General features: G+C 57.5%; 1 protein-coding gene across 11 annotated transcripts in view; it reads left to right on the forward strand.

Moving 5' to 3' along the window:
• Window positions 1–15,734, forward strand: part of IQSEC1 (IQ motif and Sec7 domain ArfGEF 1) — a 121,283-nt gene that overhangs the window by 81,020 nt on the left and 24,529 nt on the right. For all 11 annotated transcript variants that reach the window (XM_042979611.1, XM_042979617.1, XM_042979610.1 and 8 more), the window contains 2 exons: window positions 591–1,840; window positions 14,480–14,641. In XM_042979611.1, the coding sequence (XP_042835545.1) occupies window positions 591–1,840; window positions 14,480–14,641 (1,412 nt within the window). The remainder of the gene's footprint in view (window positions 1–590; window positions 1,841–14,479; window positions 14,642–15,734) is intronic.

A 15,734-nucleotide genomic window follows, 5' to 3' on the forward strand; every position in this document is an offset into this window, starting at 1 on the left:
CTCTCTCTCTCTCTCTCTCACACACACACACACACACACACACACACACACACACACACACACACACACACCTGCCCCCAGCTAGTAAGAGCACATTGTCTGCTGTAGAAAAGAAATAAGGCCAAAAGCCTGCAGCCCCTGCTCAGCATCCAGGATCTCACTGACATCTTTGGCGGGTCTCTTAGCCTTCTCGTGCCATGGGTCCCTCCTCTCTGCAGGGGCTGCCTTCACCTCTCCCAGCATCTCCCAAGTTTCATTAAACCACAGGCCCGCAAGATGCACTAGGGCCAAAGGTTTCTGTGGCCAAAGAAATTTGGGAACTCACCACCTTTTAAAGGTTCTGAGAAGTCCCGCAGGGAACATCTTGCATTCACGTGGTGCTGCTCCATTTTATTTGGCCTGGGAACCCCCGTTTTGCCCACCTTCACCAGCTCGCCTCCGTGGTTGCCGGAACCAACTTTGGGATGTGCCCAGGCCTCTCTCTCCACATGGTGCTGCCACGGGGCTGGGCGCCAGCAGGAGCATAGGTGGGCAAGGCGCTGTGCCAGCGCGCGGGGCTGTCCTCACCGTCCTGTCCTCTCCCCTCCCAGGTGGAGATGCTAGAACGCAAGTATGGAGGCCGCCTTGTGACCCGCCATGCGGCCCGCACCATCCAGACGGCCTTCCGCCAGTACCAGATGAACAAGAACTTCGAGCGCCTGCGCAGCTCCATGTCGGAGAACCGCATGTCGCGCCGGATCGTGCTGTCCAACATGAGGATGCAGTTCTCCTTCGAGGGTCCTGAGAAGGTGCACAGCTCCTACTTCGAGGGGAAGCAGGTCTCGGTGACGGACGACGGCTCGCAGCTGGGGGCCCTGGTGCCGTCGGAGCGCGGCGACCTCGGCGAGCCGCCCGCCCTCAAGTCTCCCGCCCCATCCAGCGACTTCGCGGACGCCATCACGGAGCTGGAGGACGCCTTCTCCCGGCAGGTGAAATCGCTGGCAGAGTCCATCGACGACGCCCTCCACTGCCGCAGCCTGCACTCGGGGGAGGCGCCAGCTGCCGACACGGGGCGGGCCCGGGATGCCGAGCCCAAGCCGGCCCTGCACGGCGCCGACCACCACAAACTGGACGAGATGACGGCCTCGTACAGCGACGTCACCCTGTACATCGATGAGGAGGAGCTGTCGCCCCCCCTGCCCCTCTCACAGGCCGGGCACCGGCCGCCCAGCGCCGAGTCGGACCCGCGGCTGCGGGCCGGGGGCGCCTCGCAGGACTACTGGGCGCTGGCCCACAAAGACGACAAGGGGGACACGGACACGAGCTGCCGGAGCACGCCGTCGCTCGAGCGGCAAGAGCAGCGGCTGCGCATGGAGCACCTCCCGCTGCTCACCATCGAGCCGCCCAGCGACAGCTCCGTGGACCTCAGCGACCGCTCGGACCGCGGCTCGCTCAAGAGGCAGAGCGCCTACGAACGCAGCCTGGGCGGGCCACAGGGCAGCCCCAAGCACGGCCCCCTGGGCGGCCCCCCGAAGAGCCTTCCCCGGGAGGAGCCCGAGTTGCGGCCCCGGCCCCCCCGGCCCCTGGACAGCCACCTGGCCATCAACGGCTCGGCCAACAGGCAGAGCAGGTCCGAGTCTGACTACTCGGACGGGGACAACGACAGCATCAACAGCACGTCCAACTCCAACGACACCATCAACTGCAGCTCTGAATCGTCGTCCCGTGACAGCCTGCGGGAGCAGACGCTCAGCAAGCAGACCTACCACAAGGAGACCCGCAACAGCTGGGACTCCCCGGCCTTCAGCAACGATGTCATCCGCAAGAGGCACTATCGCATTGGCCTCAATCTCTTCAACAAGTGAGTGCCTGCCAGCCCCGCGGGAGCGTGGGGCAGGCCTTCCTCTCGTGCCCCGGGGCCTTTGCACGCACCTGTGGTTTAAAAATGAGCACGCCTGAGGCCATGACACTGCGCTAATGGCACCTACAGCAGCACCTGGCACAGCCAATGCTGTCGTAGAGGAGATTGGAGCCCGGTGAGCGGTGGGCCCGGCGCCCCCCCCCCCCCCCCCGAGGACCCTGTCGTGGGGAGAGCAGAGGCTCACAGGCAGAGCCGCAGCCGAATGAAGGGTTTCTCTGATAGAGCAACATGGGGACAGGAGTTCAGGGCCCTGTTGGCACCTAGAACAGCCCCCAGCATACAGTAGGTTCTCTGGAAACATGAACGTACAGGCTGATGTGCTGTGAAATGCTGCACCTGGCCATGAATACCAGGCTCGGGGGGTTGGATTTTATTCTCTGGGTGACGAGGGGCACGAAGGTCTCTGGGCAAGGGCATAATGGTGTCCGTGTCTGAGCAAGATCTCCCAGGGCAGGTGCAGGCTGGGCTCGGAGGCGTGCGTCGGGGAGGAAGGACACAGGTAAACCCGGTGCTAGCAGAAATCTCAGCAAGGTCCTGTGGGAGATGTGTGAATTGGGTCTGATGAGTGGCCGCTACCCGCCAGGAGTTCTAGAAAGGTGCTGTGGGGGCAGTCCTGAGAGCAGATTTAAGGAGGGAGAAGGGTATTTAAAGCAGGCTATTCTTAGCCCGGCCAAAAATAGCAAGCGGAAGGGGAGGGGAGCTGTGACTACTCCCTAGGAGGAGACGCTGGCGGGCTCTGGTTATTCAGCCTCATATTTCACATCGTTTCCAGCCCCGGGGCCTCTGGGATTGGGGGTCATCAGACGTCAGCCTGGCACTGACCCCTCCAAACTTGGGGATGTGGCCAGACTGCCCGGTGGTTACGGACACATGCCCTCTACTCTTCCCTGTGCCCTCTTCTAGATTTAGGGAGACTTGGGGCCACTTTTGAGCCATCCCTGGCACCAATGGAAGTGCTGCTCTTTCTTGGGGGTTCAGAGAGGCCTCGACCCACAGGGTGGGTGTAAGGAACGGGACATTTACATGGGAGTAGCCAGAGGTCTCTGGGTCACTGATCCTCACTCAGCTAAGAACTAAGAGTCTCAGACACCTCACATCTGCCAGGGTGCTCTCTCCTGAGACTCCCATCAGCCCGTGGCTCGCGGCACGTGAGGACAGCCTCACCACTGCACGAACCATGGCTGGAGCAGCGCACTAGCAGGAAGGGCCATATCCTGCTGAGCCCACCCTGAGCTCTGTCCGGAAAATGCGTTCCCACCTGCTCCTGGGCACAGGCCAGCTCCCAGACCCAGGCCCGTGCCCTCCTGGGGGAGGCTGGAATGACCTGGGGCTCGCCTAGTGTCCAAGCTGACCTCTTGGACTGGCAAACTGCCAGAGACGTCCTGAGGGTGGGGGTCCGAGCTGCATCGGCAGGTGGAGTGCAGAAGAAAGTCCCTCAACCGACCAGTGTTGGTCTGTGTAGATTAGCTCTGTTTTGAGTTATGTGTGCGGCACGGGAATATGTTCCCGACGGAAAATGAAAGCCTTCCAGTTAGGATAGCATTCCCTTTGGCTCTTGTCATTTCGGAGCCTCTCCCCCCAGATCTTTATTCCGTGCGTGGGTGTGTGTGCTCTTAGGAACTGCAGACAGCCTGCCCGGGCTCAGACTGGCCTCTCTTCTGTACGGTGGGGCTGGGCCCAGTAGCATCCACCTCGCAGGGTGTGAGTTGTACGCGAGCGGGTGTGTAAAGTGCTCAGAGCAGCGCCTGGCACAGAGTAAGTCGTATCCAAGTGTTAGCCACGGTTGCTGCGGCCTTGCTGACATCATCTGGGGCCTGGAGTTGTGGATGTCCTCTACTAGGATATCGCCGCACGGCTTGCTGTTGGGAGATCTCCCCCGTCCGTGTGCATGGCCACCTCCCTCCTGCTCACTGCTGTGTAGTAGGCCCTGGTGTGGCTATTCACATCACCGATCCGGCCAGTCGTTCCTACTTCTTCTTCATGATTACCAACCACCTATGACGAGGAGTGTGGATCTGTTCTTAGCATACACTCCCAAGGGCGTCTGCAGGGAAGCTAGCTAAAAGCGGTATCATGGGGGCTTAGGTAGGCACGTTCTCCATTGAAATAGGAGCTGCCAACTTACTCTTTAAAAGGGGGCTCTACCCATTTCCTCCCTCTGCTGCTGGATCCGAAAGGTCGTCTTGCTCCCGCATGCTTGGCAACAGTCCGTGTTGTCTCCCCACCCCCAATCAAAGGGTAGAAATAATTCTCTCTTGGTCGTTTTAGTTTGCATTTTCTAGCTTTGCATCTGTATGTGTCTTAGCCATTTGTATTTTCTCTTCTATAAAATGCCAGTTTATATATTTTTTTTAGATTTTTTTTAAGTAATCTTTATACCCAACATGGGGCTTGAACTTAGAACCCCGAGATCAAGAGTTATGTGCTCTACTAAACTAGCTGGGTGCCCCAGTTTATATATTTTTTATATGTATTTATTTAAATTCAAGTTGTTTAACATACAGTGTAGTATTGCTTTCAGAAGTAGAACCCAGTGATTCATCACTTAACTATGACACCCAGTGCTCATCCCAGCAAGTGCCCTCCCTAATGCCCATCACCCATTTAGCCCATCCCCCACACACACACCCCACAGCAACCCTCAGTTTGTTCTCTGTATTTAAGAGTCTCTTATGGTTTGCCTCCCTCTCTCTTTTTATCTTATTTTTCCTTCTCTTCCCCTGTGTTCATCTGTTGTGTTTCTTACACATATGAGTGAAATCATTACGATATCTTTCTCTGCCTGACTTATGTAGCTTAGTATAATACACTCTAGTTCATGTTTTTTGCTCAGTTTTTGTCATGTTGATTTACTAGTAGTTCTTTATTTATCATGGATACTGATCCTTTGTAGTTACAAACATTTTCTGTCACTTGTCCTCTTTCTAATTTTTCTTTTGAGATATAATTCACACACCATAAAATTCACCCTTATAAAAAGTGTGCAGTTCAGTGGTTCTCAGTTATGTCTTTTAACTTTGTGCTCTTTCATCTAACAAAAGTTTTTTTTTTGTTTTTTGTGTTTTTTAAATTGAGATAAATTGACATATAACATCAGTTTCAGATGCACAATGTAATGATTCTATTTTTATGTATATTGCAAAATGACCACAATGCGTTAACATCCCTCACCACACAGTTACATCTTTTTTCTTGTGATGAGAACGTTTAAGATCTACTCTCTTAGCAACTTTCAAATATACAATCCAGTGTGCTGTACAGGAAGGTTTGGTTTTTTTTTTTTTTTTTCCCAACGTTTTTTATTTATTTTTGGGACAGAGAGAGACAGAGCATGAACGGGGGAGGGGCAGAGAGAGAGGGAGACACAGAATCGGAAACAGGCTCCAGGCTCCGAGCCATCAGCCCAGAGCCCGACGCGGGGCTCGAACCCACGGACCGCGAGATTGTGACCTGGCTGAAGTCAGACGCTTAACCGACTGCGCCACCCAGGCGCCCCATGGAAGGTTTTAATTTTAATTAGCTAAATTAACAAATATTGTTTCATTTCTTTGGCTTTTCATGTTTTATTTTAAAAGGGGCTTTGCCCCGCATCATAAATATAGTTTTAAAATACTTTCTTCAGGATATTTGTATGCCCTTTAGGACTTTAAGCTGAAATTTGTTTCAGGGAACCATACAACGTGAGGGGTCCCATTTTTTTTTTTTTTTTTTAAGAGAGAGCATGCGCACATATGCAAGGTAGAGGGGCAGAGGGGGAGAGAGAGAGAGAGAGAGAGAGAGAGAGAGAGAGAGAGAGAGAATCCCAAGCAGGTTCCACGTTCAGTGCAGAGCCTGATGCAGAGATCAATCCCATGACCCTGGGATCATGACCTGAGCTGAAATCAAGAGTAGGATGCTCAATGGACTGAGCCACCCCAGCGCGCCCTATTATTATTCTATATAGATTAGCCAGTTGTTTCCAAGCAATTTATTGAACAGTCTGTCCCTTCTCCATTGACTTCAGGTTCCATCTAATTCCTACATGAATTGGATCTTTTCACTCATTCAACAGATATTTATTGAGCACCTGCTACTTATACCAGGCAGTGTTTTAGGGACCTGGAACAGATCAGGGAACAGAAAAAATCCGCGTTCATGGTTAGAGGACCTGTCCATTTCTGTGCAAGCATCAGACTTTGAGTTTCATGGGTTTTTTTTCTTGTTAGGACAAAACCCCTCTCTGGTTCTTTTTAAAAATTGTCTCGGCTGTTTTGGGCAGGTACTCTTCCATGTGAATTTTGGGAGTCTTGCATTAAGACCCATGAGCGATCCTGGCTGAATTTTCACCAGCATTGCCTTCAACTCAGAGAATAACTTGGGGGAACTTGTGCTTTAACAGCATTGAGGTCCGGCCACTGGTGGCGATCGAAATTAAAGTTAACTAAAATGTAACATGAATCCAGGCCCTCTGGTGCACTGGCCACAGTGCAGCTCGCCAACCACACGTGGCTATGTGCCTGGGAGCACAGATCTAGGACAGTTCTGTCCCCGCAGAACGTGCTCGTGGACAGCCCCACTCTAGAGCACTGAGGGACAGTCAGCAGCAAGTCTCTGTCCATGCGGGGTGTGGGGGAGGGCAGCGGGGCTGGCCCCCAATGGCAGGAGCCCATGGCCTCCATGTGAAGCATTCCCCTTGCCCACCAGGGAGGCTCCAGGGCTGTGAGAGTGTGTTACGGAGCACTGGGCTTCCTCCCTCTCAGCCTTCACCGCCGCCGAGCCTCAGTTTCCTACCTCCAGAGGTTGTCGTATTGGAGAAACCACTTTTCCGAAATCGTGTTATTTAAACAATTGAACACCTTTCTTATACAGATTGAGCTTTTCAGCTCATAAGGCCCTTCCACAGATATATGCCCACTGGCAAACCCCCCCCCACCACCTCCGGAGCCTCCCAGCAATGTGACCAGTTTTTCCTGGAGCTGCCGGCTGAGGGAGGGCAGAAAATGCTAGTGGACACTGAGCAGTCCAAGGCTGGGGTTCCTCCCCAGAAGGTTCCTCTTCACCACTGCCTACCTCTGCTCCCCTCTCTCCCTGTGGGTCACTTGTCTCCCAGCCCCGCCCCCAACCCTTGCCCATACCCCTGACTGCCCCAGGCCCACCCCCTCCCGGTAGTAAGCTTTCCCGACAGAGAACCCCAGCCCCCCAAAGGGGTACATGGCGGATCTGAATGATGCACCCAAAGTGGGTAAGTGAGCCCGTGGTCGGGGAGGAAGAGACCCTGGAACGTGAGGCCAGTTGGCCGGAGGGGCATCCTGGAGGAGGCAGCAGTCTGCCTGACATCCAGCTGTTCCTCCAAGCACTTGCCCTTCACAAGCCCCAGGCCACTCATTCAGCTTACAGCGCTGGAGGGAGGATGGGGGTCCAGGAGCTAGAGGAAGGAGGGTTTCAGCCCCTGTTCTGCCACATCCCAGCTGCAGGGACTTGGCAATTCCCTGCACTCTCTGAGCCTTGCAGGCTATACCTGGAAAATGGGCACAAGGTCTCTGCCTCCCAGCGTCTGGTGATGATTATATAGTGGAACCAAGAGCCTTGCCTGGAGGCTGCCATCAAGGAGGTGCTTATGGGTGGAAGCTGGGGCTCCTGTGCCCAGAGCAAAGGGGAGGGGGCTTCTAGGAACTCAGGCTTTAGGAGGACCCAACAGGAGGTTTGGTACACAGAGCAGTCATAGAGAATGACAGTGGCTAACAGTGACATGTGCTTAGAGTGGGCCAGACACTGTTCTATGCGCCTGTCGTGTTTTAAATCCCATTCTTCTGTGGGAAAGGGATTCTGTTGTTGACCCCACTGTACAGATGGGTGAACGGAGGTTCCAAGAGGGTCACTTGCCTGAGGTCACACCGCTAGTCACGGGGGCAGGTTGGAACTCACACCCCCCCACCACCCGGCTCCTGAATAGCATCCTCTTAGAATGCAGTGTGGGAACTTCTATGTGTGTAGCCCTGTGCACCCCCATCAGCTCACTGGGCCGCGGATGTAAACTGAGAGTTCGGGAGGCGAAGCCACGCCACTCATGGGAAGCCACACAGCCCAGCAGCGGTGGTCCTTGGGCCATCACCGTGGCAGGAGCTGGAGTCCCTACCCCCACGGCCCTGATGTGGTCCCCTGTTGCTGTGCTCCACACACATGCTCACGGGTACAGGCCTCACTGTGTTGGTCTCCCCTCTGCCATGCCCCTCTCACTCCAGCAAGAGCCCTGGTGACTGTACAGAGGCCGCCTTCGTCACGGGTGGACCAGACCTCTCCCACCTCTGAGTGTTCTCATCCCCAGAGCTGCCCTGTGATAAAACAGGGGCCTCGTGAGGGAGTGAGCGCCTGGCTTCTGAGGAGCATGTAAGGAGGGCCTCAACAACCACTTGGTGTGCCCCGACTCTTGCTCGGGCTGGGAGCTGTTGACAGGGGCCTCTGAGGTCCCTTCCAGCCCAGGGCCTGGCACTTGGAGGCAGGCCTCCCCTCCACCCCATGCCCGGCCTCTGGGGCCTGCCAAGCTGCTGCCCTGCCTGTTCTTTCTGCACGCCTGCTGCCCCCTGGAGCTGCTGCGGGAGGCAGAGAGCCCGGGCGGGAGTCTGGGATGCTCTGAGATTTCACCCTGCCTGCATCCACGGGTGCTCAGCCGCGCTCTGCCTGCGTGGGGAGTGGGCTCCGAGGGTGCAGAGCCGGGTCGGCTCTCTCAGTAAGCAGCAGGGCTGGGGGCGGGCTTCCGATCTGCTAGCCCCACCCGCGTGCTCCTCACGCGCGACGTGTCTCTTGGGATTAATGAAGCTAAGCCCGACGACAGCCAGCCCGTATACGTACATATTAGGTCCCAGGCAGCGTGCACAGCACTTCGTGTGCATCACCTCCCTGAACTGTCGCAGCGAACCTGTGACGCTTGGCTCTGGGGAGCCGGGGCTCAGAGAAGTCAGCTCTCGCTCGAGGCCACAGAGCCGGACGTGCTGGCTGCAGGGTTCCAGTGGGCTGTTCGCCGTTGCTGGTAGTGCTGACATTTAAATGACTGGCTCATCTAGAAGCACCTTGAGCTGCTAAGAGGAAGGTCGGGGTCCCACTACCCTGGACATGAGCTACCCATCGAGCCCGTGGGCCTTGCTGCCCTCACGGCCCTGGAGGTCCCTAGCCCTGTCCCGAGGATGGGGGGGGGGGGGGGCTTATGCTGAGTCCCTCGGGCAAGAAAACAGTGCCAAAGCAGGCCCCACAGGGCATACAGCCACGCTGGAGGGCAATTCCTCCTCCTCTCTCTGTAATAAGTGCGAGCCCCATTCAGCCTGGGTTCCCGGCATCAGGAAGAACTTCGTAAAGATCAGAGCTGGACGAAATACAGTCTGAAAAGGCGGTGGTGCGCTTGCCGGTCCTGGAAGCATGCGAGCAGATGGCAGGTGGTCACTTCCTGGTAGGACGCCGGAGGCATTTGAGCCTGCGTTGCCGGAGCGGAGGGCGCTTACAGGTGTGCAGGAGCTCTCTGAGTACTGAACCTGTCCCCGTGGCCAGCTGAGACCAGTCACGGGGATGGCGCGGCCTCCTGACCGCAGAGTATCCCCGGGGTACCGTAGGTAAACAGACCTTTGCGTTGGTGTCTGTGAGTCAGGGCCGTTCTCCATTCCAAGTGGCAGGAACCCAATCAAACTGGTTTAAGCAGAGGCCTTACTGGTTCTGGACCTGAAAAGCCGTTGGGCGACTCTCAGCCGTTTTCCCCAGAGTCGTCCTCTGCCCCACCAGGGCGGGAGGCCTGCCAGGAGTCCTGAGCTCACGGTCCAGCCTCACGGCAACCCCAGGGGAAAGAGATTCTCCTCTCTCTTTGGCTCCTGCCAGCTCACACCGCACTGCTCGCTGTGGTCAGCAGGATTCCGAGCTCTGACTGGCCAGGCTGGGGGTGAGGTCAGCCTGCGGGGTGAGGGGGAAGAGCGGGTGGGGTGGGACATCCAAAGGCCATCCAAATGGCCTAGACGCCGGGCCGGGAGGTGTGGACAGCTGCCCACTCCCACTTCTCTTCAGCTGCTCCAGCAACTGGAAATGACAGGGGAAGCCCATTGTTGGCCCTGCAGACCGCTGCTGGGAAAAGAGCCTGCAAAGCACTTAGCTTCACGTTCCAGTAAGTGGGTGACCCCTAAGTGCGGTGCCCCGCCTCGTAACTGCCCTCAGCGGAGTCCCGCAAGCTTGGCGTCACCGCCGGCTGCTCGCAGCCCTGCGACGGGAGATGCACGTAAGAGACGTCACCCGTGTGGTCTGCGCGTGCTCGCCTGTCACAGCCAAGTCTGAATCAGCGGCTGACGTGGAGAAAAGCCGGCCCCGCCTGGTGGCAGGCAGCAGGGCCAAGCTGTGGACTCTCCCGCTCCAGCCTGTCCTGCTGACGCCTTTCGAGGGCTCTTTCCGGCGGGGCCCAGAATGCAGCAGCAGGTCAGGTGTGGATGGCATAGCTGTCACTCTGGGCACCTATTGACGCCGGGCCCTTGGAGAAGCAAGCCGGCTCAGCAGGTGGATAGACTGGATTTCCAGCAGCAGTGATGGTGGGGAGGGCGGAGTGGAACTTTGGGGGGCGTCTTGGAGCAGAGGAGTGGGTTGACACTCCCAACATGCTTTCTCTCGCCTGGTAACCCGGAGCCAAGTTCTTTGACCTTTCTGTGCCCCCTTTTAGTTACGAGTCAAATAAGGCTTTTGCATCTGCCACTCCTTCTAGCAGGTCCCCCTCTTCCAGGCTCCAGAGGACATGCCCTTGGCTCCTATGCTGTGAGCATTTCTATATCCCAGGAGTTGTTTCCCTTCTTTATCGCGCTCCAGGTAGGGCGTTTTTCAAGGATGGGGACTTTGTTTGGACCACAGGTATGCTAGCACAGCCCCTGGCCCAGAGCAGGTACTCAGTAAATGTTTGTGGAATGAATGAAGAAGTGACTCAAAGGGGAAGAGTGTCCACCGGATCTTGTCCTGCAGGGGTTAGGAGGCCCTGAAAAGGTTTTAAAATAGGGTCCTGGTGACCCAGGCTAAGGCAGCCCTTCTCCAAGGCACGTTTTGTGCCTCCTTTGATGGGCATGCTCTGTGTGGGCCAGACCCTTGCCGGACCTAAGGGTCAGGAGCCAGGTGAGCCCCAGTCTGTGCCCTCTTCAGTCTTTAGAGCCTGGGGTTCCAGATGGGAGTCCCACGGTACCCTTGTAGGAAGGGAATGTAAAGCCACAGGTGGGGAGGGAGACAGAGCCCCACCACCGTGTCTGCGCTTGGGTGGACGCTCTGTGACCCAGTTTCCACGGCCGGACTAGCCCTCCTCGGCCAGTCTGGGTGGGCTCTGACATGCTGGCACGGCACAGGTTAATTTCTCTGGCACGCTGGCATCCATCATAGGTTGGTCAGGGGCTCTGTTCATCAAGTCTCTCAGGGACAAGACAGCGGGGGTGTCCTTCCCGGTTCCCTGTGGCAAGAGAAGGCGCCATCGCCATAAGGGATCATACAGCTCCCATAGGAAGAGCATTGGCCAAAGCATGTCATGTGGTCCCCTAACTGCCACAAGGGGAGGTGGGAGGGCAGCACTCATGGCTCATCCCGCCTGTGTCCCTTCACCCAGCAGGTCACTGTGTGTGACGCCTAGCAAGATCTGTGGGCACATGCCCTTTCAGTCAGCATGGAACAGTGTGAGGGAGCAGGTGGATCCCGGACCACCGCCTGGCAGGGCCCCCAGGAGCACGCTGGGGGCCTCACTGCACTGCCAGGGAGGGTGGGGCCAGCACAGTCCTGACAGGCAGGGGACTCACAGCAGCAGATATCCAGTGCATTGGCCACGTGCTGTCAAGGAAGTTGCTGAAGGCCAGGCCACTCCAGAGGCTTCCTTGGATAGCCACATTCATCCTGACCCTGGAGCTCCCAGCCTGGCCCGCACCCCCCACCCCAGCTCCCTTCCATGCCTTCTGCCACCATATCTTTCCTCTCAATTGCTCAGTGAGCTCCTGGTCCCTGCGCAAGGCCCAGTCAGATTCCTTCCTCCTGCAACATCACTGTGAAACCTGCCAGGTGGAATCAGTCCCTCCCACGTTTGGTTCAGACTGGGAGCTAGGGCCGTTGGGTTCAAAGTCAGATCCACCAGCGAATATTGCCATCTCTACCCTTGAGCTGTGTCTGAACACTGGCTGCTCTCCCCACCTCCTGCACTGTAGTCTGGATGCCTGTGGGAGCCTCCTCACTGGGCTCCCACCTTGGACCTAGCCTGGCTCTTTACAGAGCAGGCAGCGGGAGCTTCTCAAGCATGGACATCAGATCCCATCATTGCCCTATTCTTAATATACTGGGGCTTCTCACCCCACTCAGAGGAAAACCAGATTCCCCCTGTGGCCTCCACAGTGCTGTGGGGTCTGGCCCACCCTCCCTACTGCTCTTCTGCCCCTCCCCTCACGCCCCCACTCTCAGCCACCCTCAAGCAGCTTCCTGGTCCTCAATCCTGCAAAACCCATGGCTGCCTCAGGGCCTTTGCATGCACTATTGCCTCCACCTAGGAAGCTCCTTAATAACTTAGGTGCCCAATGTCACCTGCTCAGAGAAGTCCTCTGATTCTCCCGCAGGAGACCTTCCCTACACCCTCCTGCCATCATTCTGTCCCTTTGTCCTTGAGACCAAGGGTTAGAGCCTGCCTTTGTGCTAGGCATTCGTTCATGACCAGCCCTGTTCACTGCTATCATCCCGAGCTGGGCCTAGTGAAAAGTAGACTCTCTGTCCTTAATCTTTGAAGAATCCGCATTCCCCTGGCCCCTTGTAAGACTCTCCCTCCAAAGTGCATTCCACTTTCCCTCTGCATTCTGCTCCTCCCCGGGTAGAGGAGCCCAAATCTTGGAAGTCTGACATGCTGTGTGATGTTGGCAGGCTGGGCCTGGATCTGGGCCCCATATTGGGGACTCAGGGGAGGGACCAGGCAGGCCCCGGGGTGGGTGGCTGATGCAGGGTGCCTGAGCGAGGAGGTCCAGCCCAGCTCTCCAGTCATTGCCACACAGGAGCACAGGCCCAGGAGTGCCAGACGGCCTGATTTTTCAAGAGAAGCCAGAAATCTGGATTCTGTGTTGAGCTCTCCCAATTTCTAAATGCTGGCGACTAACTAGAATTCTTTCCGCTAATGTCGCATGAGCTAAAGAAAGCCCATCTGTGGGCTTGCCGCGGTGACCCCTTGGCACAGGGCTGGGGTCCTGTAGGGGCTGGCGTGGAGCAGGGCTGTGAGGGAGCATGGCCTGCCCTGACCACAGCATGAGCAGCTGAGTGGCTGGGGAGGCCTGGAACGGGAGCAGTTCTAGGTTGGATACACCAGAGTCATGGGGAGGAATGGGGTATGTGGCAGGGGGTGGAGGTGGGGTCCCACCAGGGGTGTGGGAGCAATGCTACTCTGTCACCACTTCTGTGCTGGGCCCAGCTAGCCAGCAGCTGCTCCCTGCCAAAACTCCTGAAGGTGATGTTAGGGTGTGTGGTCATCCTGGGGTAAAAATAGCAAGGTCACCTTGCAGCAGGAAGTTTGCTTTCGCTGGCAGGTGGAAATACAGTATCTGCTGGATGCTGCTGTCAGCCAGGAGCTGCATGGTTTACGGGGACAGGTGGACACTGGCTCTCACCTTCCAGGCTCCTGGGGGACAGCAGTACACGGATCTCTACCTGCTGGAGCAAGGGAGGGGGCAGCTCCCAGTTAGTGGGTAGCCCTGCTGACCTCACCCCTGCACGGTGCCAGGTACACCACGGCGGTTCCACAGCTCCTCGGGCCCGTCTGAGGCTCGGGGGTTGTCAGAGGACACCTGCTTTCCGAGGGTCACACATGCGGCCCCATCACACCACCCTGTGAGGTCAGCCAAGCCTGTCCTGGGCCTCCTGCCCAGCCCCTGAGGGGGCTCCCTCCACCACAGCCCACCAGGGCCCCATGGCTCCCAGTGCAGGTGGACACACTCAGCCCTGCAGGCCAGCCCAGCCCTTCCCGGAAACTCCCTTTGCCCAGGAGGGGTCAATGCTGCACCTTTGCTTCCTTTCCCATAAGTTGGAGCTAGTCACGAGAACCTTCCATGGTGCTTACCGCACAGATCATTCCAGGCACCCGACTCTGTTCAAACTCAGGAAGTCCTTACAAGGGTGGTTGAGGCCCCTGGCGAGGTGACGGGGCTGTCAGGCTCCTAAACAGCTCAGGTTACAAGAGTACTGACCGGCAGGGGGTGTGAGAAGTAAGTTAGTATGTGTAGGTGCTTGGACATCGGTGCTCAGAGTAAGTGCTCAGCGCCTATTAGAGACTGTTTACTCTCGGTGGGTGGAGGGCAGGCCAGCATATGCTGGGCAGGGGGTTCCAGTCTGCCTGGCTGTGAAGTACAGGGCAGTGCAGAGTGGTAGGGGGGTGGGGAGGGTCCCTGCTCCAGCACCCGTGCCCACACTCCTGCCAGTGGCCCAGTCCCAGCCCACGCCCGGTGCACAGTCTGGGCACTCCCGGGTTCCCTCATATTGTGGGCTCCGGGCGGAACAGGATAGGGCACTTAGGGTACCCAGGGAGGAGAGAGGCAAGCCAGGAGGGGCTGGGACAGCCAGGGCTAAGCCTTTCTCTCGTCCCATCCCCAGGAAGCCTGAGAAGGGCGTCCAGTACCTCATCGAACGTGGCTTCGTGCCTGACACGCCAGTGGGGGTGGCCCACTTCCTGCTGCAGCGCAAGGGCCTCAGCAGGCAGATGATCGGCGAGTTCCTGGGCAACCGACAGAAACAGTTCAACCGAGATGTGCTGGAGTGAGTTCCACGGCTGGGGTGGGGGGGGGGGGGGGGGGGGCAGGGACCTGCGCGCATGCAGCGTCAGATTCGCCTGCTTACTGGAGCATACACCCAATCCTCCCCTTATCTCTTTATTGCTCTGAGACACAAACGGACGCCCCCTGCGGGTTCGTACATCATACCCTGCCGCATACGTGCGTGCTTGCACCCTCGGGCACCGTATGTCACACATGGACCCCACGGGCCCCCTGGCACACACCCTCAGCACCTCCATCCCTCTCCAGCAGAGCCGAGCCACTGCAGGGCTCGGGGGTTGGAGGTCTGAGCTCCCTTCCCCAGCCTGGCTGCCAGCTGTCCCAACACGCCCTCAGGGCGAGGGGTGGGGAGCCCAGAGAGACCCCCGGTGCCTCCCTCCCCTGCCTCTTTCCTGCCTCTCCTGGCTGGGAGATCTCAGGGTGAGAGTCCAACCATGGCTGGCGGCCAGAGCCCTCCCAGCTACTTGGAACTCTGCAGAAAGCCGGGTTTCCAGCTCCCTGGAAACTGCCGACAGTTTGAAAAGCTCGGACCCCAAATCTCTCCATTCCTCCTTGAAACTGCCCTGAGTAGACAGGCACCCTGCGCTTGGACCCTTGGGTCTGTTGTAGTGCAGTTACTGTGCACAAGCCCTGTGTCTTCCCCTCACACGCAGGGGTCAGGGCATGCCGGGTCTCGCTAACTCCCTCTCTCAGAGGAGGAGCCAAAGCCGCAGAATAGCATGGCACAGGGTGGCTCAGGGCCTGGGGGAGCACCTCCAGCCCGTTGAGGATTTTCCTGACCAGGCAGCTGCACAGAGATGTAGGCCAGGAGCAGAAATCAGAGCAGGGTAAAGAGCGGACCGTTAGTAACAAGGGCAGCGCCCTGCATCCGTCCAGCTCTGCCCCACGGCATGAAAGAACAAAGCAAGGGGGGCGGGCTCGGGCCTGCTGGGGCCAGGCGCCTCTGCAATAAGGAAGAGCCTGGCCATGCGTGTTCCCGCCATCTCTACACTTCCCTGGGAGGAGGCGGGCATCTGCCCGGGGCCTCTTTTTCGGCTCAGGGAGGGGCTGGCCTCGGTGCTCCCCCCCTCCCCCCA

The sequence above is a fragment of the Panthera tigris genome, chromosome A2 (genome assembly GCF_018350195.1).
Source record: "Panthera tigris isolate Pti1 chromosome A2, P.tigris_Pti1_mat1.1, whole genome shotgun sequence".
In the NCBI taxonomy this organism is placed as follows: domain Eukaryota; kingdom Metazoa; phylum Chordata; class Mammalia; order Carnivora; family Felidae; genus Panthera; species Panthera tigris.